Below are 23,491 nucleotides of genomic sequence, written 5' to 3'. Positions count from 1 at the left end.
ATAGCCATACCAGCTTTCTTAAAATTAGTATACACGTGGTGTATCTCTTTCTCTTTTCCTTACAGTGTATGTGTGCTTATAGTTAAAGCATATCTCTTGGGGCGCCTGGGTGGCTCAGTCGGTTAAGCGTCCGACTTCAGCTCAGGTCACGATCTCGCGGTCCGCGAGTTCGAGCCCCGCGTCGGGCTCTGGGCTGATGGCTCAGAGCCTGGAGCCTGCTTCCCATTCTGTGTCTCCCTCTCTCTCTGCCCCTCCCCCGTTCATGCTCTGTCTCTCTCTGTCTCAAAAATAAATAAATGTTAAAAAAAAATTTTTTAAAAAAAGCATATCTCTTGTAAATAGTATACAGTTAGGCCTTATTCCTTAACTCTTCTGACAAAAATTAGTGTGTCACCTTATTAGTGAATTTCTCAACTATTTACATAGATTTAACCTACCATCCTGATTATCGATTTCATTGGTCCTGTCCGTGCTATGCTCTTTTGTCCTTCCTAACTTTTTTTGGATTATTTGATTATTTTTTGGTTTCTATTTTATCTCCTCTGTTGGCTTTTTGGCCACATCTTCTCGTTTTATCTTTGCAGTAGTTTCTCCAGGGATTATAAAACTCATCTTGAACCCACTTTAGTCTACCTTGAATTACTATTATACCACTTAAGGTAAAACATGTATTTTATGTATTTTTACGTAACAGTGTAATTCCCTTCACTTCCCTATTCCCTGGTGCTGTCACTGTCGTTTACTTTACTCCTGCATATGTTTTAATGGCCAGTGCTTTGTTACTACTGCTTCCAACAGTCAGGAGACTTTTTAAGAAAAGCGTTTAAATGGCCTTCGGTATCGACCACATAGTTTCCATATCAGGTACTTTTCATTCCCCCCTTCAGACCCGAGCTTCCATCTGTGGTCACTTCAGCCCGCAGAACCACTTTCCTTTGTATTTCTTGCGGTCTTCAAATCATGACCGATTTGAAGGACTCTCTCCTTTACTAACGCTGGGTCATATTTGAGTCTACTTCTAATGATGGTTATTTCTCTTGATTGTGGGTCTCATTCTCCTGCTTCTCCGTGTCTTACAACTTCTTGTTTTATGCCAGGCTTGGTCTATAAGAGTAGAGATTGAGATGGGGCGCCTGGGTGGCTCAGTCGGTTGAGCGGCCGACTTCGGCTCAGGTCACGATCTCGCGGTCCGCGAGTTCGAGCCCCGCGTCGGGCTCTGGGCTGATGGCTCGGAGCCTGGAGTCTGCTTCCGATTCTGTGTCTCCCTCTCTCTCCGCCCCTCCCCCGTTCATGCTCTGTCTCTCTCTGTCTCAAAAATAAATAAATGTTAAAAGAAAAAATTTTTAAAAGAGTAGAGATTGAGGACCTGCCATCTTTTTCCCCCAGAGAAGGTAGCCTGTTCCCAAACAAGGACCTGACTGAGGAGCTGACTGTGTTGACCTTCTCAGGAGTCAGTAACAGCGACACTGCAGGTTTATTTAATGTCAGCTCTCTGGTTTCAAATGATTTGAGGATGGGGTCAGCCAACTCTCCACCAGCACGCTGGGAGCCAAGCACTACAATACCACCAAGACTGCTCTGTGTTCTCCAGCCCTGCTCTCACTCTCAGCTGTTTCTTAACAAAAGTCCCCGTGTGTCGAGAATTTGTATATGACGAGAATTGGTTTTGCATTTGGGGCCCTTCTGTGTTTGATCCCTCACACTGGCCCATGCAGTCAGTAAAGATTTGGCTAATCTTTCCTTATCTTGGGTCAGTTCACTCTCCTGTCCCTGCTCAGACTGGGCAGGAGTCCACCAGTCTGAAGGAGCTGACAGTCACTTAGGAAGGGCTCATCCTTCCCTAGAGTTCCATTCATTGAGATTTCTTTGCATCCATAGCTTTTAAAAACACATTATTATTTTTTTTTGACATATCTGGTGTTTTCACATTTCAGCAGGAGCAACCAGCCACATCTCTTAATTAGAGCACTTCTTGCGTTAATTCTGAAATGGCTTTGTCCACACTGGTTTCTGTTTTATGGGGGGGGGGGTGGATAGACGTTGCACTCAAACACTCCTCTGATTTCATGCTGCCCTGTGTTCCTTCACAGGAGGATCTCGTGGATTCGGATAAAGAAGCCCCTATTGAATCCACCTTTGTCCACATCAAAGAAACCCCTTCTGAACAGGAGAGCACCATCTTCCTTCTGACGGAGAATGGGGAGCAAGCTTACACCGTCAACCACGAAGCCAGCCACCCGCCGCCCTCCAAAGTCTTTGTCTGTGACAAGTCCGAGAGCGCGAAAGAATGCTACCTGAGTGTCATGCCCAGCCAGGCACTCTCAGACAGCTCCACTGACTTCATGCACCAGATCATCGACCAGGCCCTCCAAGAGGTCCCGGGGAAGGCCAGCAGCACCGGTGAGCCATCTCCGGAATCTTCCATTTTATCCTCCAGAAAGGACAACCGGAGGTCCAACTCTTTGCCAATCAAGAAGACCGTGCATTTTGAGGCTGACACCTACAAGGAGGCTTCCTGCAGTAAAGACCCTTTCTACAGTCCAGACCTTCGCTTTGAGGGGAGCCCGAGAGGGACAAAGGACTCGCTGAAGCAGGATGGGGACGTCCTGGCAGCTGAGATTGCCGAGGAAAAGCCGAAGCAGGAAGCCCCCAAGATTCCGGAAGCGGCCTCTGATGAGTCACCGGGGGTCGAGTCTTTGGTGGACAGGAAGATCAATCATTCGCAGACTTCGGAGAGTTGTCCCTCCTGGAACGGGGCGCCAGAGGGTGCGGCCGGTGGGGGGAAGGAGAGCCGTCCCCTTTCACCCCTCGGGGACAACGCGGTTATGGCCGATTCCTTGGAGATCAAGGTCCAGCTGCTGACCGTAGAAGCTATGGCTGAGGAAGACTATTTTGAAAGCACACCTTTAAAAGCCTCTAAGTTCAACAGCGACCTAATAGATTTTGCCTCAACCAGCCAGGCCTTCAACGAGGTTCCTCCGCCTCGTGAGAAGAGACCTGTCGAGGAAGAGGTTCCGGAGGATCACGCTGAGAAACTGGGAAAGAGGAGAAGCAAATCCGCGCACCAGCGCAAAGACTCGGACGAGTCCCCAGAGAGGCCGGACAAGCAGGAGCCCCACGAGGACCCTGGGCGAGAGGACCCAGGCTATTCTTTGGCCCCCGAGGAGGCACCGGTGGAAAAAAAGCCGGAGGCGTACGAGAAGCCCAAGCGCAAGTCCGCGCGGCGCCGTCGGGGCGAGGACGAGGGGGAGGCTGCGGGGCCGCAGGGGCCGGACGGCGAGCTGCCCTCCGACCCTCCGAGTGGCAGCCTCAGCCTGGAGACCCTGCACAGCCGCAGCCAGGAAGGCCTGGACTTCAAGCCCTCCCCGCCGCTGTCCAAGGTCTCCGTCATTCCCCACGACCTTTTCTACTACCCGCACTACGAGGTGCCCCTGGCTGCGGTTCTGGAGGCTTATGCGGAAGGCTCAGAGGACCTGAAACACCGAGACCTGGATCTGGAGGAGCCGGAGGACTATCTGCATGACCTGGGGGCCGGGGCCGAGGCCGAGGAGGCCGAGGAGGCCGAGGTCTCTTGGAACAGCTGTAGCTTCTCGGGGCCGGACGAGGAGGGCCCTGAGGCCGGCATCCCGGCCCCGAGTACCGACAAGGGTGCAGAGGGCACCAGACCAGCCTTGGAGCCCGCACCCCCAGCCCCTCCAGAAGGCCACCAGCCAGCGGAGGCCGAAGAGAGCGGCCCTGTGGAGAGCCATCAGGTAGGTGGTCGCCGATGCGGGGACCCGGAGCCCTGCACAGGGATTCTGCTGTTGCCGCAGCTTCAGCCTCCACAAAACGGGGAAGCGGACGCGTCCATCGCAGGCGGTTCGGCCAGTTTAAGGAGGCGCTCACTCACTCAGGCTCGGGCACGGGCAGGGCTGGCCCCCGAGAGGAGCTCTCCTGAGATTTTGAGCCTGGGGGGGCCTCCCTGGCCTCCAGGAGCCCTGCGCCTGCCCACGAGGCCGCCAAGAGGATATAGAAAGAGGCTGTGATGGAGGGCCCAGCATCGTAGCGGTGATACTTGGAAACGGCGATCAAAGCACTTAGCAAACCTTAGCCCCCGCCTCCTGCAGCCTGAGAAAACCAAGTGGGACCTCATATCTGACTCCGGCCTTGATTTTTGGTGGCACAGTTATCCTGGGCTTAGAAGCGGGGGGCACGCACGTCTGAGTTTTAGCGGCTGGGCACACGCCATTTGGTATTCCCGTTTCAGCTGGCCCAGCAGCTCGAGGGGCCACCGGAGGGGGCAGTGAGAGGGTGCAGGGGACCCTGACCTGCTCCTCCTCTTGGTCCGCTCCCTTCCCTCCCCTCCAGCCAAGCCAGCCTCCCCCCTACCTCCCGGGCACGCCACACTCTGCTCTGCCCCTCCCCCCATGCTACACGTGGCAAGTACCCATTCCTCTTCGAAGCCCAATGCTAATGACACCTCCTCCTAGGAGCCTTCCCAGCTTCTCCCCCGGAGGCCCTTGCTTCTCATCTATAGCCAGTGACACGGGACAGCTCTCTGCCACTAGTCTGGTTGTGATTTTCCCTCCCAGGAGAGAGTGAGCATTGAGGTATTAATGTTCGGATTCTGGAGAGAGCCTGGCAGGGCTTGCAGTGGAAAGGAAACAAAGGTGGGTTGCAGGCTGGTTTGGGGGCGTAAGGTGGACACGGGGTAAATTAAACACCAAGATAAATGGTGATGTTCTGGCTAACGGCAGGGGAGAGTCTAGGCTGAGTGAGGGGCGGAAAGATGCTCCGAGGAATGAGAAATCCTTGCACCTGGAGGGCTGCAAGAGCAAGGGACAGTATCAGTGGCCTTAAGAGACATTTAGGGTCTAGATGGACCGGAAGCGGTGGCTTGGTCTTGTTCGCCCAACCCAGACGATGCGCTGGGCAGAGCAGAATTCTCAGTGACGAACAGCCTAGAGGCAAGCGTAGCAGGGCCACCCGTGCCGGGTCTGCCTTTGGATGGAGAAGAGAGGGGGGCGGTCCCACAGGTGCCAGGACCCACCTGCCAGCTGCCGCTTCTGCCCGCAGGGAGAGGAACCCAGTCCCCGGCCCCCACCCCCTCCCACCTGCTGTCTTCTTGGAAGCCAGCCCGGCCGAGCAGGCCCTTCCAGCAGGGGACCCCAAGATTCAGCGGGGTGGATATGGCCCTCAGTGACATCACGTCTTAGAGTCGCCAGGTTGGGGGACCATGACAGCAACTGTGGCGATTTTCTGGGCAGCAGATCTTTCGGGACGAAAGAAAGGGGACCGAGTGGGTGGCAGGGAGATAAGCCTAAGTGGCATCTCTGCCCCTCCGTGCTATTTAAAATGGCTTATTAGCAGCTCAGTTCCTCTCCCCGGACCCACTGAATGCGGCCTGCACACAGGCCGCTTCATTCTCTTCTGCTTTGCGAAGAGGAAGGCCATTTGCCAAGAGCAGGTCGTGCAAGGTGTGTGTGCCCGGCATGCGGACAGGTGATTTGGGGTGGGGCTGAAGGGGTCCTGGGCTGGGAATGATACCGCGAGATGTAGATTTCAATCCACCTTACGCTGAACTAAGCGTGAGCCCTGGGGAGAGCTTCCGTTCCTGGCTATGGTTTGCCACCGTCTGCCTCTCTGGGCTCTGAGCTGCCTCCTCTGGCTGCCCCCCATCCGGTGAGCAGGCCCCCACTTGTCCCAAGTGAGACCAAGGAGTGCACCCAAGTGAGTGCAAGGAGGGCTGGTCGCCCGGGATGACAGGTGAGGTCTGTCTGGCAGACAAGACAACACAGAAGCATTTCTCTGATACCTGGCCCTTCTTTCAAAAAGGAAAAAAAAAACCAAAAACAAAAAACGGGGTGCCTGGGTGGCTCAGTCGGTCAAGCGTCCGACTTCGGCTCAGGTCATGATCTCCCAGTTTGTGGATTCGAGCCCCACATCGGGCTCTGCTGACAGCTCAGAGGCTGGACCCTGCTTCGGATTCTGTGTCTCCCTCACTCTCTCTCTTTCTGCCCCTCCCCCATTCATGCGCTGTCTCTCTCTCTCTCTCTCTCTCAAAAATAACTAAACATTAAAAAAAAATTTTTTTAAAGGAAAAAAAAACCTCCCAATGAGACGAGAAAATGGAAAATTTCTTCTTCTAGTCTTTAAAAAAAAGTCTTTTCAGTTCGGCTTTCAGAGAAGGTAGCATTGGCCCATGGATGACGGAGGGGGGATGGGCATTCACACTGCTGGGAGCAGATTTAATTCCTGCACGGAGCGTTGTTCTCCCGGGGTGCACGGGACAGGCCACTCTCATTCTCATAGTCTGACACCTGCAGAGCAGTGTCTTACGGCCCCCGAAGGGATTCTTGAGAGGTGGCTCCGACCACCCCCACGCTTCTCGATTTCACTCGGGAACGTTGCCGCGGGGTTTCAGAGTGCCTGGTGTGGACGGTGGTCGAAGCCACTTCCTTGTCAGATAAATGCCAGAGATGTCGCACTATGATCCAGCAAAGGCACAGGGAAGATGTCATCCCACAAGCTGTCTGTTTGCCAGTGTGTGCACCTCTCCCAGCCCAGGGGTCGCCTTTGCACCTGTTGGCCCACTGGCTTCCAGGATCGGGCTCCTCTCTTTAAGTGGGTGATGGTTGTGTGAAGGGCCCAAGCATCGCCCAACTGTATGGCACATCCTTCATGGGAAACACGGTGTGGTATCGTGAGAAGAGATCGATAATTATTATACCCATTTGACGGATGAGGCAAGTGAGGGAGAGAGAGGAAGAAAGCCGGTTGCTTAAGGTAACTAACACAGCCAGATCTCAGTGACTCCGAAACCCATGCTGTTTTTTACAGTCTGTGGCCTTGGCACGCTAACCAGGGGTGGGCTTCTCTTCCACGGCGGGCTGTGCTGGAAGGAATCCCCGAGAGGGGGCGCGCTAGCTTCCTAGAATTCAGGTGGAGCCGAGCGCCGCTGGGGGGGGGGGGGGGGGCGGGTAGGGGGTATCATGCACTCAGCACTCAGCCTCAAATGCTGACTTGTGTTCGGTTGTCTTTGTCCTTAAGTCCCAGGAATCTGAAAACTCGGGAAACTTAGCAAACTCTTTAGAAGAAAAGGTAACGGGAGAGTCAATCAGCAGTAAAAAAAAGGAAAAAAGGAAGCACGTGGACCACGTAGAAAGTTCAATATTTATAGCACCCGGCACCATCCGATCCTCAGAGGACCTAGAAGGAGACACGGGTGACCACAAAGTCCTTTCCAGGTATTTTATCACTGTCTTCTCCCCCCAGAGACCGAGCTAGAGAGTTACTCCCTGAGTTCATGTCATTCTTGGTTTCTGATTTGGGGGGGGGGCCGTGGGGGGGGGGGGCGGAACACAAGGACGGGACCGGACGGCAAGGGAAACACAGGTTTGTACAAAAATTCATCCAGCCAGTTGGTCATTTATTTGCCAGAATCAGAAACGGATCGGTCCTCTTTATCTACACCCTGCTCCCCAGCCCTGCCCGGCCTCCCCGTTACCAGGCCCGCTCATACGCAGCAGGGCCCGGCGGACACGAAGCCCGCCTTCTCCCCTCTCCGAGTACCTTTGGGTGGAAACCGGCAGCGGGCGGCAAGATGGCCGAACCGGGGTAGGTGTGGGGTGTGAGACGGTGCGGTGTTCGAGGCTCTGCGGACGCCCCGGCCCCCGGATGCCCCCTGGCTGGGCTAGGGAGTGAGCCAGCCTAGCCATTTATAAGCATCTCACAGAATTCAAAGCAATGTGCTCCATGGGCACAGGGGGGGGACCTTTCATGGCTGTCACATGGAAGCCGGACGTGAATGATGTGGCTTCACCTGTGAGTTTGGGTCCCAGGAAGTGAGACCCGTTGACTCGTCTCCGGGGGAGGAGGAAGCTCGGAGCGCCCATCTGCTCGGTCACTCCAAGGGCACCGGGTGAGCCGGACTGGCCCCAGGGAGAACACTTAGCTGCCGAAATGTCAGAAGATCCCGGTTTCCCCCCGCCGTCCCTCGTCGCTACCATGGCCACTGTTGAACCTGCCCTAATGTGTTCCAGCATTTCGCATACGGTCCCTCATCAGTTCTCACAGCAGCGCCTTAGGCGGGTAGGAGGGACCGTGCTTCATCACCGTGGGCGCAGGGGGTCTGGGGACACCTCCCAGCCTCGGAGATGACAGAGCTGGGGTCTTGGACTCAGACCCGTCAGGCTCCATGACCCACATTCTTTCCGTGACCCCTCATTGCCGGCGGTGGGGGAGCCACACTGGCTGCGAAAGGGAAGTTGTTGAGATCAGCATTTGGGGAGGAAGTGGGGAGAAGCCAGGGCAGACAGAACCAGAAGGAAGAGTTGGCGGATGTCCTGCCTTCCATCTCCCCTCTGCTTTGCTTCTGCTCCTGGGCTACAGGGGACGAAAGGAAAATAGGTGGGGGGGCCCAGGTGAGGAGGGGCAAGGCACAGCGGAACCCTGCGTTCCCACTTTGCCCATGACCCCCGGAGTCCCTCTCCCTGCAGAGACCTGGTCATGACCGTCCAGCAGACATCCTTGTCTTGGCGTGCAGCCCGGACCCGGCTCTAAGTGCAGATGGCCCGCATGGGCAGGTGGCCCAGGCGACCATCTTCTCCAGCACAGCTCGCTCGAGGAGGGGCCACAGGTCATTTCCAGACGGCTGTCCCTCTTCACTAGGGGAAGATGCAGGCATGGCTCCAGCCCCCCGGGGGCTCAGGCAAGCAGGAGGGAAGGCGCGCCCCCTCTTCTGTGCTGGAACCGAGGGGAACACCTTAGGTGCCAAGAGGCACGCGCGGATTTCACGTTGTGGACCTCAGAGGCAGGTGGAGAGAGGGTCGGGGGCACCTGCAGGCTGAGATGTCCTTCGAGCTCGGTACAGACGGATAGTGGGATCTGGACTTGGGAGAGGGACAGAAGGCGTCCCGGGTGGGAGAAAGAGCCTGAGCAACCAGCTGGCACACAGCAGCCACCCCAGGACGTGCAGGTCGGATGTGAGGGGGTCAGGGAGAAGCAGGGGAAGGAACACTGGGGGATCGATCATCTGGGACACCTGCTGCAGCCAGACATCAAGCAAAACCCGTCCCAGAGGAGATGAGACAGAGGGGGCGGATGTTCAAAAGGCAACGTTCTGTCGGTGTGTGTGGGAGTGAGGCCCGCTTGACTTTTCCCGGCGAAGGTTTGAGCGATGTGCGCGTCCTTCTGTGTAGAGCAGACAACAGTCCCCTCGGCGGCGGCTTCCCATCGCACTCGGGCGAAGCTGTAATTATTACGTCGCATTTCAGCCGCGGGGAAGGCCGCCTGCCAACGCACGGAGAGGGCGCAGGGGTGTGCTCGTGGAGAGAACGAGTGAGGCCCCCTGCGCCCCTCCCCTGCGCCAAGCCGTTTCACCTGCAGTCCGGCAGGTACCACCACCCCCCTTTCGTGACCGAGAAAGTGAGTTCGGAGAAGTCAGTGCCTCGCCCAAAGCTCTCGAACTGGACAGAGCCCCCCGGGCACCTCCCTGCCAGGCACACACAGCATGTTTTCCTGGCTGTACCTTGACTGGGGCTTCCCATTGTTCTGGGCAGAAAGGGCCATTGTTCCCGAGCCTTCCCGACCGGTCTCCCCCGGCTCTCATCTGTGTCCGTTCTTGGTCACCTCTGTCGTCCTCCCCAGCCCGCCAAGCACCTTGGCTTTAGTTGAGAACCTTGAATGGCCCCTCGAGCTCTTTTGCCTTTGAGGACCCTCTGTCCCCAGCCTGTTCCCTGTCTTGCTCCTGGGTTTCAGCTCCTGAAACCACTTCCTCCAAGCCGCCTTCTTAGATTCCTCCGGGCTACTTTTAATCCCCCTTTATAGGTTCTCACGGTCTCTACTCTTTTTCTTCACCGCATGAACCCAAACAGGAATGTCTCCAATTATTTGTGTAAGGATGTATTTGTCATCTGCTCTCACCTTAGACGGTGAGGCAGCTCCCTGGAGGCTGGGGAGGGCACCCAGCAGAGGTCCAGAGCTTAGCACCGCACTGGGCCTGCAGCTGGCCTTTAATAAACATTCTCGGGGGCGAATGTGAATAAATAAATGCATTGCTCTCTTATTAGTCTGTGGAGGGCGGGCTCCTGAGGAGCAGGGCCCTCAGCCGCCCGGCCCAGTGCCTGGCACACAGTAGGCGCTTGATGATGCTTGCTGGGAGGAGGGAGTTCGGGAGACAAACCTGAATCGGCCTCCTGTGGATGGTACCAGAACACAGAAACCACCCGCAAGAAGGTATGCCGAAAGCTAGCGGGAGAAGAAAGAGCAGGAGCCCTTCCTGATGTTGACCCGCCTTTTACTAGAAAATAGGATCCGCAGGTGGGAGTTACCTGTGTCTCCAGGTACTCCCGTGAGTTGAGTCAACACTTATGGGACATTGCTGGGGCCCAGGCACCTGACGGTCTCTTCTCTTTGTGGTGCGTTTTGTGTCGTGTCCGTGCCGTGATACTCGCTCGCCTAGGCTGGCCCAGTGCCTGGCATGTGGTAGGTGCTTCATACCTATTAGCTGGAAACATGCCCGATGCAGGGGAAGAGGTTGGTGAGGGTCCGGTGGGCGGGAATAGCCAGGCTGCCGATATGAATTCCCTGGCAATAAGCTCTTGGGTCAGATGCCTTTTTCTTGGACCCCCGGATGGCCACATAGTAGGTCTGCCTTGAGGAAATGGAAGTGATTGTCTCTGATCCCCAACACCTCGTTCTCCTGTTGAGTGGCAAGACAGGGCCACCGGGACCTGGTGTGTATACTGTACTTCCCACCAATACCGCAGCCCCGTGAAGTAGTCGGGGTGGGGATGATGATCCATTTTACAGATGAGCGAAACTGATCCGAAACATAAAACACTTGGCTAAGGTTGCCAGTTAATCGATCAGGAGCCGGGATACAGCCCAGGCCACTGGCTGGGCATCTTCGGCCGCTGCCCTGGGTGAACCAACTTCAGCAGACGATCAGAGATACGTTCCCCATCAGCCTCAAAGATATGGTCAGAAAATCGGCCTCCTCGTGCATGAAAGAAAAAGAGGTACAGACCCCCAAGAGCTGGACAGAGAGCAGCCTTGTGCCTAGAAAGCACTAGAAAGGGAGTCTGGATAGCAGGTCTCAGCCCATGCCTGACATGAACGTTCAGAGGACCTTTGGCAATTCCCAGATCTTGGGATGCTCAGAGAAGGCCCTCTGTTTCTTCCCTGAAACCCTATGACTTTTAAAAATACGTGGTCTGCTTTCTATTTAAAATTCTCAGTTGCTTTTTTTTTTGTTTGTTTCTTGTGGATGAGGCCACAATGTGTCTCTCTCATATCTACCCTTCTGTTTGTAAGCACACTCCAACCCAAGTGGGCATGTTGGATACAGTTGCTCCTTTCCGTGGCTGGGCCTGAAGTCATAGCTGGCCTAAACCCACGTGTGGAAGACTTGGGGCGGGGGTGGCCGTACAGGGGGACCCGAAGAGCTCCCCGTGGCACCAGTTCAAAACGTGTGTTTATTTTTCAGGACTAGTCACAGTGACTCCAGCATTTACATTCGACGACATACTAACAGGTCTTTGGAATCGGTTAGTATGAGAATTTCTTCTTCTTCTGCGTGGCCCCTGCTAAACCAATCCCTTCCCGTCCTTCCTCCTCCCGGCCCAGAGCTTTGAAATTACTGACGTGCAACAAATGTACTTTTGGATAGAAGACGAGCAAATTCACACCTTGTCGTTGAGCACAGTCCCGCCGGATGTCCAATTGGGGTTCTAGGGGATGTAAATAAAGTGCTGACTGTAAACCTCGAAGTCCTCTTTGTTGTAAAAAACGCATCCAAGACCTGCCACCCAGCCCCGCACACGCCCCCAGAAAGACCACCCTCAAAGACAGAGCGCAGTGTAGGTGGAGGTTCCAGTCTACCTTTGCAGCTACTTAGCCCTGGATGTGTTGGGGCCCAAAGCACGGGGAGGCCGCAGCCCGATTCGGGTTGTGGGCAGTGGGGCACCAGCCGGGGGCTGGGGGAGAGGGTAGAACACCAGTAGAAACCAGTTAGCAGTTTGATTTTGGAACTTAAATGCTTGCGACGTTGAGAAAAAGCGTGGCATGCTCGGCTTTGTATGTTTAAAATCGTTTTATTTTCTGTTTCAGAGATTTCATCTTTACTAATTGGGTTGCGGGGGTTTTGTTTATAAATTTCACTGTAGGACCACTTTAGCTATGTTCAGTTGAGGAACGCGGCAGATCAGGATGACAGAAGAAACCGAATGTTAACCAGGTTGGTGGCTTCAGTCCGAGTTTTGCGGGGCTTAAGATTTTTTTTCCTTTCCTGTTTTAATTGTGCAGCCTCCCCTGGGGGCGTGGCTACGACTAGGCTTTGTTGATGGCGATAGTCGTAGTCGGAGGTCACGCAGGAAACCACCTGCTGCAGAGCAAGCGAATGTAAACCGAACATACATAGGAGGGCAAGTGGGAACGGATGAACGTCGGTGGGCGGGGAATGGCTCAGAAAACGGGCTTCCGTGTAACGCCGGGTGTGGGTCACGAGCCCCGCAGCTGCGTAGATGCGGGGCTAGAGCCAGGCAGTAGTGATGTGATGCTGGGTGTGTGCCCCACGTGTAGCGCCTGACCACCTATTCCTTCTGTGTCGCCCCTGCAGGTACAATACTCAGAAGCTCACTGAGCTGATATTACAGTTTTATGGCATCAGAGCAGATATGAAGAAGGAATGCAAACATACCAGGATGTCTATGAAAGTATTTCTTGCCGTTCGAGAACTAGATGGCCTTGTCCGATATTGCCGAATTGGCGTAAAACCGCCCACTTAGGACCTAGGAAACCCAAGCAATCTCGAAAACTCTGACAATTCTGAGATGCTCCTATCCCTCTTAAAGATATCGAATCACTTAATTTCATTGATTTGCTTCTTTTTAAATACTTGCCACGGATTTCAATGGGCGGGGAAGGCCTTAGATTATTGAAATGGAAAGCCTCTCTGAATCCAACACCCACGAGTGTAATCCTCAGAAGCTAACCCCGTCTGGCTTTTAAAAAAGAGGCAAGACATGTTTCCCTCCCCTGCCGTAAGATGGGAATTTTAACTCACGTCCCGCCAGGCATGACGTACTCCGAGGAGAGGAGTGCGCTTCGCTTTTAGGAGATAGGCACCTCGAAAATTTAAACTAGAAGGTTGAGAAATGCAGTCATGCTTTCCGTGTTTCTGGAGCATTATTAGAAAAAATGGAGTTTAAATTTTTTCTAGAAACGGTTCTAAGAAAGAGAAATTCTGTCCGTTGTCCATTGTCACGAGTGAATCCGTTTCGAGGCCAAAAGGCAAACGTTTAACCCACTGTTGGCCTCGCTTTTCTGTATCAGGAGATCGTTCCGGGATGAGCTGGTTTCCACGGCTCATAATCTCCACCGCACGCCCCAAATGACCACCCTAAGAAGCTTACGCTCTAGGCTTCTATAAGCAGAGACCCCCAACCCCTTTCCAACCGGATGATGGCCCCAGCCCTTGCCTTAGGGAGAACTGGGCTTTAGCCACCAGGGAAAAGCAAAATGTCACTTTCACCCCACCTTCTGTAAATGAAAAGAGGGAAGACAAGTCTGACCAGACGCAAATCTAGTGATTATTTTCGAGGTTCTGTCCCAAAGCCAAAATCAAAACCTTGGTGGGGGCGGGGCGGGGGGGGGGGGAGAAGGAGGGAGGGCGTGCCTTTGTTTCTGAAGGCTGTTTTTAAATGATCTATAATCAGGAAACTCTATTCCTTTAGATTACGAAAGACATCCCCTCTGTCACACACTAATGGCGCAGTGCCATCAGCCCCCAGCTTTGCGTTAAGGGCACTGTGGTATAAAGGAAGGTGTCCCGGACGGGGGAGTGGTAGTTGTGTGGCCCCGAGCAAGCCCCTGAGTCTTAACATGCCCGCCTTCGCAATGGGGCCGACCGCTTTACCCCCTTAGGGTCGTGCACGTGAACGGAGGCCCCGTGAAAGCGCCACCTCTTGGGTCTCTGCACGCGCCCCTCGGGGCCACTTGACTGGCCCACTGGGACGCCCTCCACTCTCCGGTTGGGCAGTGAGGTTGCAGGCTGGGGAGGCAGGGGAGGCCCATCCCCCCGGGGACCCGCTTGTGACTGCCTTGCCTGTGTCTTCCCTTCTGCAGGAAGGCCAACGACTCTGGCGAAGCCGTGTTCCAGGAGAGCCAGAGCTCACAGAGCGACTCTCTGACCCAGTTTGTCCAGCAGCCGGATATGATGTATTTTATTCTCTTCCTCTGGCTCCTGGTTTACTGCCTACTGCTGTTCCCACAGCTGGACGTCACCAGACTCTGATGCGTGTGTCTGCATAATAAAAAAAGGCTCCTGAGCGGGGGGGGGGGGCAGGAGTCTTGTCACTTCCCTTTTATTGGGGTTTGGATGGGCCACTCTGCAGACAGCCGAGGGCCTCCAAGGAAACAGCGTCCCTCTCCCTGCTGTCTCCATGGGTTCCCTTCTCTCCTGCAAGTCCTAAGCACGCTTTTCTCGTCTGCCGCGTCCTCAAAACTCAGGTGTCTGTCTGGCTGGAGTCCCTAAGCGGAGCGTGTTCCTGCGTGCCTTGCTTTGGCAGGTATGAAGCGTCCTTGCTAATATTTAGCCATAGCTCGGGTCATAGCTCGTCCTGCGTGCAGGTGTTGATGGCTTTGAGTTACTTGCCTCTGAGAGGAGGGTCGTCCTGATGGGAGGCGGCGGGTGGGGGGGGTGCCCCACGCGCAGAGCCTCCATTGGGAGGAAAACTTCCCCGTGTTCCTCCCAGAGGTGGGCTTCGAGTGAAGGTGCTGGGTGTCCGTGCACCTGTCGGGGTCTGGCCGTCTCCGGGACCGTCCATCTGCGAGCGGCAAACCCAAGGAGGAGAGTGAGGGCTGGTGGTAGGCTGGTCTTTTTTTTTTTTTTTTTTTTTTTTGGCGGGGGGACAGAGATGTAAATTCAGTTTTGTATTGATTGAATTAAGGTTAAAGCTGTGATTTTCAAAGAGTTTTCGCCAACAGCACCCTCTTTCAGATGAATTCCTAGCAGGGGAGGGTCTAGCTGGTGCATTAAAAGCTGAGCTCAGCCGACACAGGGCCGGACCTGGGATCCCTCCCGCTTTGCCTGGGCAGCGTCCCCAGCATCCACGACAGCTCCTGAGGCCTCCGGGCCGATCTCCAAGGCCCCACAGGGCACTGCAGAGAGCTCTTTAAAAGCCCCAGGAGGAGTGCAGGAACGGCTGGGCTCAGAATCAGTCCCGGCTGACGTCAGAGCTACAAGGGGTCCGGCAGGCTCCTGCCCCTTGTGCACACCAGTCTCGGCACAGGCATCCTTACTGGTCGGTCATAATGGGATTCTCGAAAAGACTTTCCGGAAGGTACCCGAACAAGTAGACCGGAACAGGCAGTTTGTGAGGAGACCTCCCCCCACCCTCCCATCTTCCTTCAGCCCTGCACCACCCTCCACCCCCGTTTCCTGCCAAGATGTAGGTCCTGGTGACTCGGTTTTGCGTCCTCCCCCGCCCCGTGGTCCTCCCCTCTCCAAGCAGGACTCATAAAAATCACAGACTCTTAGGTCAGGAGAGGCCCTCAGACAGCCTGTTGTCTGCTGAACCCAGAGAGGCAGAGCGGGTGGACCGAGGTCACACAGCAGCCAGGAGCAGACTTGTAAGCACACTCGTGCCCCCTGATGCCGGGTCCAGAGCTGTCCCCTCTTTGACAAACCTTGTATCTGGCCCAGGAGTATCCTGGAAAGAAGATGAGGTGATTAGATAAAAAGGTCCTCGTTTAGACAAAACCAAAATGTGGGGCCAGCCACAACCTTTGCCTTGTTCTCGTGTTTTTCCCGGGAGGAAGCTGCATTCACTTTCACGCTCGTCCCCCGTGACTTCTGGAGTGCCCTTGATAGCTCGGATAGCTTGATAGGTGACAAGCCAGCCGTCGTTCCTCCTGCAGAGATCACGGTTCTCTCTTGGCAAGCCCAGAGGCTTGCTCACTTCAGGGAACGGGTTTCAAGTTTACAGAATCCCAGCACGGCCAAAAGAATTTACAGAGCACGTTTTAGTCAACGACATTCCAAGATCCCATTCCGGTGACAGCCTGCCTCGTCTCCTCCTTAGTTCTTAGAACGAATCCGAGCCTTCCGAGCTGAAAGCTGCCGGGAGCTTGGAGTGGTGCCATCGTGAAGGCCAAATGTGCCATGGAAAATGAGCTAATTAACGAGCTCTTTGGCATCTCTGAAAGCTAGGATACAGATAGTAAAGAATACGTGTGTGGTATTTTGTAACCCTGGACGCCACGCGGTCCTTGCCTAAACTAGATGCTGGAAAGGCCGGGGAGGAGCCCATCCAAACACGAATCTTACGGGTCTAGACCTCGTTCAGAAAAAAAAAATCTCCGCAGGTTTCTTCTCTCACCCATTACAACGTGTAATATTGTTCAAAACCACCCACTGGGGATGGGGTGCCTGGGTGGCTCAGTCGGTCGAGCGTCCGACTTCGGCTCGGGTCATGATCTCACCGTTCGTGGTGCAAGCCCCGCGTCTGGCTCTGTGCTGACAGCTCGGAGCCCGGAGCCGGCTTCGGATTCCGTGTCTCCCTCTCTCTCTGCCCCTCCCTTGCTCGTGCTCTCTGTCTCAAAAATAAAAACATTAAAAAAACATTTTTTTTTAAACCGCCCACTGGTGAGATGCCTAAAAATCGTTTGATTCAGGTTGGCTGTAAACAGATTTTTTCTTTAAAGGCAAAAAAAAAAAAAAATTCTCCATTTGAGTATAGGCTTATACGGAAGAGAAAGTTGGATATAAAAGGTGAATACAGAAGCCCGCAAGACAAACCACCCATGGCTTTTCTTTTCTTTTCTTTTCTTTTCTAAGAGTCAATTTTTAATTCTTACCCGAGTAATACATATTCATAGTTTTTTAGTCAGCGTAGGTGCATAAAAACCGTTTGCTCCTGGGCCAGGTGGTACATAACCGTGGGTACACGGCCTTTCTTGCCCAAATTCTCCCTCCCGGTTTGATCATCTTTTTGTGTGTCTTTGTGTTTGCTTGTGTGTTGCTTTGGGTGTGGCACATTCTTTAGTAACTTCCTGAGAAATGTAACCTGGGAAGTCAACATTTAACTACCTTGAGGTTGTGCATACCTTAACACGTCTTGATTCTGCCTGTACCCAAGTATAACTGGGTGCAGGATTTCTGGTGGAGAATAACTCTCTCTTACCCGCCTCCCTCAGGGCAGTGGTTGACATTTCTGGCGCCATCTGGATGCCCAAGCCTCTACGTGAGACTTGGGCTTCTCCCCACCTCCCAGGAAGCATTCAAGTTTCCTTCTTTCTTAGTGGTCCGAGCTGTCCTGATGGTGGTGTGTCCTCTACAGTGTGAACCTCATGCTGGGTTCTCTTGGGAAGTTTCTTAAATCTTCTCATAGTGGTTCACATCCTTTCTTTCTGGACCACCTGTTATTCCAACGTGGGACCTTCTGCGCCATAATCCTTTAATATTTTTTTTCTTTTCCACTTGTCGTCTTTTTATTTGGGGGGATCTGGCTTCAGGGCAAGGTACTCAGCTCATCTTCTCACACGCCTGATGAATATGGTGAATGCTTAATTTCCAGAACATTTTGTTGCTGTTCTCCTGTTTCTGTTTCATAGTGTCCTGTTCTTGGTTCGTGGCTGCAGATCTTCGCCGTCTGGGGATGTTCATGATAGCGGGTCTGGGGAAGTTCTTTCCTGCTCCCTGTATTGGCTCTGTTTTCTCGAAGTCCCCTTTCTCTTGGTTAGTCTCGGGCTCCGTCTTTCACATCACGGGCTTTCTTCAAATATCTGGTGGTTCTGTGGATCCATTCGTACTGGAGAGTGACACATCCGAAAACAGGCTGGAAGACTTTTGTCAACCGGCGGGCTTTTCTGTAGGGGCACCCAGTTGGCACCTGACGTCTTCATGAGAAGGCCCCCATATCGATTGTAGGTCTTTTCTCTGGGGCTAATTGTTTCTTTACAGATATTTTCACTTCTCTCCTGCCTGGGAAAGAGGAACATACTAGAGCTGCTATGAAGTGTCCTCTTACAGTTTCTAAAAAAGGCATTCCCTCCGGGTGAATGGCTTCAAGAAAGATGCCTCCGCTGGGCAGAAGCCACCCATAGGCACTTGGCCTGGCTGGCAGATGGCATCTTTGGCCCCTTTCTCTAACGAGATGTAGACCTGAGCGAGGGCAGGGCTTTAGGAGCAGAGCAAGGACTAGATTTGTACCGCCCAGTCGTTCCCTCAGCCGAGCGCCTTTGTGCAGTGCTCAGACTGTACGGCTGCACCCGGAGATCCTAGCGCACGCCCGCGTGCTCGCGTCCTGACCCGAGCGGGCAGTCTCTTCACAGTCTGTACTTGGACTCATTGAACTGCTCCTGCCTCCCTGTGCCTGGTGTCCGTGGGTCGCAGCTCCTCCGATCCCCCTGTGGAGTAGGACCGCAGCTGTGACAGCTCAGTGGCATGTCTCCGCCCGTGTGCGGTGGTCGGGTCCTCTGCCCTGCCCTCCTCTCCAGCGGTGCTGCCCCTGCCACCAACGGGGTGGCATCTTTCACCCCCTCGCATCCCCTGTCCGTCCCATCGTCTTCATGAGCGCAGAACCTCTCTCTGTTCCTTTGCTCTTATTCTCTCGGGGGTCTCACGAGGGATGAAAGGAACCTGCGTGTTCAACACCCCACCTTGAAGCTTCCCGTCCGAGTTTCGGAGCTTCCCGTCCTGTCCTGGCCAGACCTGGCCTCTGTGGGGAGAGGGGCTCCTGCCAGGACCTGGGACCAGGGAGTTTACTGTCACCGCCCAGGACAGCCACCTGGGCACGCACTGTGTGCCTGCTCCTTGTAAGGCGAGCACACTTTAGAAGGCTGCCTCTTTGGTCAGTCTTTAGAAGTCGGAGGATATTCGACAGCCTTAGGCATCTCGTAAGGGTCTAGCACTTTATCTAAGCAATCAGAACACTGAAGGCCAGGAAGGGGATGTGACTAGTCCCACTGCTAGTTAGTGACCCCAGTATGGTCATCGTGATTCCCAATTACTTTTTTTTTTTTAGTTTATTTTGAGAGAGAGAGCGCGCGCGCATACGGGCGCAGGGGAGAGGCAGAGAAAGAGGAGAGAGAATCCCAAGCAGGCTCCGTGTTGTCAGCACAGAGCCCGACACGGGGCTCGATCTCACAAACCGTGAGATCATGACCCCAGCTGAAACCCAGAGTCAGATGCTTAACCGACTGAGCCACGCAGCACCCCCCCACCCCCCCCACCCCTTCCGGTCACGTTTTCTGCAAAACTACATCCTGCAGCCACTGAAGGTGCCCTGCCCCTCCCTCCTTGCCAAGGACTCAGAACATCGCGACGCCAGTCTCTCAAACACACATCCGAGTAAACAAGAATGTGTCTTACCGAATATCGCAAATCACCAAAGCTTCTTTGGTAAGAACTATTCTCCTTCCGTGGTTATGTCGCTTTCCGAGCCTCTTCCTGTCTCTTTCCGAGTGCAGTCACACGACGGGACTCGAGGGCCCGCCGGAGCTTTGAGATGTGGCCTCTCTGCTTAGAGACCTTCCTCTGAGGTCTCTGCCGAATTACCCAGCTCTACTCAGCTTCACGTCCTGAACCCCCCCCCCCCCCCCCGTGTGGGCTGCGTGGGAATCCCAAGCCGGCGTGGCTTCTCAGAACCTTCTCGGCGATGCTCTTGCCGGGAAGCAAACACATAGAGCCCTCCAGGTCCAGATGTGCTCTCTCTCGCTGACGTTGCATAATCTCGGCTAAAACGGCCTTTGGGGGAAGATTTAACGTGTTGGGCCCGCAGCTGTCCCAGGGACCCCCCCCCCCCCGCCACCCCCCGAATAGCAGGTTACACCTCTGGCCCTTGCAGCTGGTGAGCGGGGCTGCTCCCAGGACACAGTCCAGGACCCGGGGCGAGACGCTAAAGGCTGAGAGCCGGCATGAACGAGATCATGCTTCTTTGCCGAAAATTGCCACAGAGTTTGCCCGAACAGTTAGCCAGGGTGAGGGAGCCACGAAAGGAGACATAACTTCCCTGCCGAACGGGGACTCCACAGATCTTTCGACCCCACCTCTCATCAGGCATTTCCTTGCGGAAGGACGGCAGTTTAGGGAAGTTTAGGGAGCCTGGTGCCCGAGAAGCATGGCTTTGGGGTGAATTGTGCCCCGGATCTAACATTTCTGTCGTGTGTAGACCCCGTGTGTTTAGGCTCGGGCTTGGGGTGAGTTTGGCCGAGTAATTGGGCGATTCCCGGGTACTTGGGATCTCCGGCTTCTCCGAGAGCCAGCGGAGGACCACGGGGGTTCCTGTGCACCCCGGCCTGTCCTAGAATCTGCAGGACCACCTCCCTTCCCCCCGCCTTCCCGCCCCGTTCCGCAGACCCTGGAGACCGACTTGTTTGTGTTTACAATGTGTTCGGAGAACCTTGAGGAAAACACATCAAGCAAGCAGTTCTCGCTGGCCGAGGGCCGTCCCATCAACAAGCCAGAAAGACAACTATTTATCTTGTGCTGTTTGACCACGCTGTTCTTAAATGCGAGCACAACTCAACCCTCCGTGGGCCCATCCCGCGGCTAACCTTTTAAATTGCCGACGCCCTAGGTTTCATCCCGCAGGGGTCTGTCCGGCTGAAACCATTTTCCTTAAATCGTCACTCCCTTCGTCCTCTTCCTCCGGGAGGTACTGTGGGATGGGGAAAGCGCAGGTTTGGGAATCAGCCAGATCTAGGTTGGAGTCCCCGCTCGGTCACCTGGTATCGGCATGACCATTAAGCCCTCTGGGCGTCTTCTGTGCGGAGTGGCCCCCACGTACACACTGGTTGAATGAAGAATGCTTCCCTGCAAATCTGCCGCGAGGCTGGGAAGTGTCCAATAGCTCCTTGCTGTGCATCGCCTTCCTCTCCAAGCTTTGCAGACGCCCTCTTTCCTTAACGTTCCATTGACCGGAGCTGCTTTGCAGCCTCTCCCGTCTGCCTTGCTCCCTCCTGCTGCTCTGTCTCCACTCTAACCCGAGCCTTTTAAAGAGGAAGTTGCAACCACCGTATACCCATTACTCCCCGGACCCTCAGCACAACCACGGGAGGTCAGTTCAGAGATGAAGCTAATGCCTAGGGAGGGGAAAAACAAACAAACAAACGAAAAAAAAAAAAACCCAAGGTCACAGAACCAGGAACATAGGACTCTTGTTTGCAAACCCTGATTTTCGCCCTGGGCTTCACTGCTTAGAAAATAAAGTCCTACCCTGACGAGGTTCTGATTCTTGATGACTTTGGCCTAGTTGGCAAGTGTGGGTGGAGGTTCCCAGAGTCGGGAAGGTGGGAAACTGGGTTAGCCCCATTGTCATTCCCCACCGTGCGTCCTTCTTCCCCCTCCCAAGTCGCTGCACTTACTCCCAAGCCCATATCAGAACCGCTGAAGTGTCCCCTTCATGCTTGCGTAAAAATGACTGGAGATGCCCCAAGTTCATGTTTTAGCCTGGGGTGGCAAATTTGCAGCCAAACTCATGGCCTCTAAAGAACCTCTAGCAGTAAAATCTCAGCGTCTAACCTCACAAACTTCAGCGACCCATTACCTCTGCATCCTGCCCCAGCTAATCACCTCTCCACCTGCCAACACATGCTTTTCAGAGCCGGAAATTAGGCTCTCTCCTTCCAAAAACAAATACATTTCACGGTGCTGGGCAGAGCACAATTAAAGTGGGGTTGGAGGAGTCAGAGAACTTGGACGAAGTCTTAATTCGTGGGTCCGTGACCTAGAAATACTTATTTTTCCTTGAAGTTTAAAAGTTGTGATTTTTGTATTCTTGCAAAAACGGAAATATCTTTTTGGTTTATTCCACGCACGTCAGCGACCGCTTCCCTTAGCCCCACCTGAAGTCAATAGAATGTTCTCCGCAAGACGGTGCTACAAATGCCTGTGTTTCTAAATGCCCCGCAAGGATTGAAACGCGTCCTTAAAGGAAACTCTCTGTAACCTAGAGAGTTGACATGGTTCCAAAGTAGGACGACAGTGGTCTGAGCATCAGGAACCCACATCCAGGCTGTGGCTCACCTGCTGTGACACCTTGAGTAATTCACTTACCTCTCTGGGTCAGAAGTTGGAAGATCTGTTAGAAAGTCCTGCCTAGGTTTAAACACCCAAAGGGTTAGCAAGTTCGATGGGGTTTTTTGTTTTGTTTTGTTTTTTAAGCTCAGTAAGTGACCTCTTTGCTTAAAAGAAATGCATCTCTGTATTTTGTAAGTGAAATCCAAAGCTTAGAACGTTGCTTCCGGCTTTAGTATCTGATAAAGGTGCCTTCAGGAAGGGTTTGGTAAAACAAAGCGTAGTCTGTTAGAGGTGTGGGGATGAAAGTTGGGAGGAGGGTGGGGGAGACCTGCTTCCTAGGGCTCCCGGACCTGAACTGGTCTCCTTAACTTAGGTCCGCACAGAAGGCAGTTTCCCGGGGAAATCTGTTCCAAATGTCAAAGTTCAGCAGTGAGAGCAAAGAGCTGTAAACTGGACCTTTCTTTCTGCACTTCCCAGCTTCCGCCCCTTTCCCTAGCAGACTCCAAACAGGTAGAGAAATCTCAGTGGACTCCAGCTGTGTGCATTCTAACATGGGACCCCTGGAGCCAACGAGGGACACCTCCGGGTCGAATGTCCCTGAGCGGGTGCTGTACCTGTGGGGCGGGGGTGGAGGGATTTTGTGCTTGAAATTGCACCGTAAGATAGTGCCTGCATCACCTGCGTCGGAGCCAAAGACAAGTCGGAAAAAATAGTTTTTCGCTACCATAGGACATCGTTGGGGGCAAATTACTAAGCCTGGCCGTGGTATCTTCAGAGCCTGTCCTATTGGATGGCGACAGGAGTTTATTTCAAGGTCTGTAATACGTTTAACGGATTCAATGCTACCATTTCTTTCAATGTCACGGCAGAGCTTCCTGGACAAATGTCTGAACCTTTTTACTGAGGGCGCTAAGAGATTTATTGAAAAAAAGTGAAATGTTATTTTGTAGAACAGGGATTATTTTGTCTATTTAGTACATACATATAGCCGTAGCTTTGTAAAAAGGGGTCTTTGTAAAAAGAAATGGTCTGAATGTGCACTCTTATTTATTGATTATTGTAAATGAAGATATAAATGACTATTTGCATAATTTATACCTGTGGGAAATTCACTGGAGTATTTGCTATTTGACCGTTTTTCTATTAAGGAACAGCATAGGCCCGGTGCTACGACGAATGGTCTCGGAAAATCACGTGTATTCTTAAGAAAATTTTTAAGTGTAAACTTCACGAACCGTCCGTCTCATTGATAACTCTTATTTCCATGCGTGTCTGTGTCTGTGCGAGTCAGAAATTGCACCATCGTTCCCGTGTCCCCACCAAGACTGCCGTGGCCAGGGTAAAAGTGAAGCCGGGGGGCTTTCAAGCTGTAGAGACTGTTGGGAAGGTGCCTTTTCTGACGATTGACTGGCCTCGAGCCTGTGCGCGTGAGGCTCCAAGAAGAAATAGTAGAAAAAGAACAGTGGTGAAGCAGCTGACTGCCCGCCC

General features: G+C 53.6%; 1 protein-coding gene across 9 annotated transcripts in view; it reads left to right on the top strand.

Annotated features, from left to right (window-relative positions):
- Positions 1 to 23,242, top strand: part of CLMN (calmin) — a 120,539-nt gene extending 97,297 nt beyond the window's left edge. For 2 of the 9 annotated variants that reach the window (XM_047862589.1, XM_047862591.1), the window contains exons 9-14: positions 2,091 to 3,752; positions 7,030 to 7,226; positions 11,468 to 11,528; positions 12,147 to 12,217; positions 12,599 to 12,695; positions 14,107 to 23,242. In XM_047862589.1, coding sequence (XP_047718545.1) covers positions 2,091 to 3,752; positions 7,030 to 7,226; positions 11,468 to 11,528; positions 12,147 to 12,217; positions 12,599 to 12,695; positions 14,107 to 14,292 — 2,274 coding nt within the window. In that variant the 3' untranslated portion in view covers positions 14,293 to 23,242. Of the gene's footprint in view, positions 1 to 2,090; positions 3,753 to 7,029; positions 7,227 to 11,467; positions 11,529 to 12,090; positions 12,219 to 12,598; positions 12,850 to 14,106 lie in introns of those variants that run through there. The other 7 variants (XR_007152962.1, XM_047862590.1, XM_047862592.1 and 4 more) reach the window with 7 other exon arrangements.
- The last annotated feature ends 249 nt before the right edge of the window (positions 23,243 to 23,491 follow it).

This window comes from Prionailurus viverrinus, chromosome B3, assembly GCF_022837055.1.
Source record: "Prionailurus viverrinus isolate Anna chromosome B3, UM_Priviv_1.0, whole genome shotgun sequence".
Taxonomy (NCBI): Eukaryota; Metazoa; Chordata; class Mammalia; order Carnivora; family Felidae; genus Prionailurus; species Prionailurus viverrinus.
Note: the sequence above shows the minus strand (reverse complement) of the source record. Positions and strands in the feature narration are given on the sequence as shown.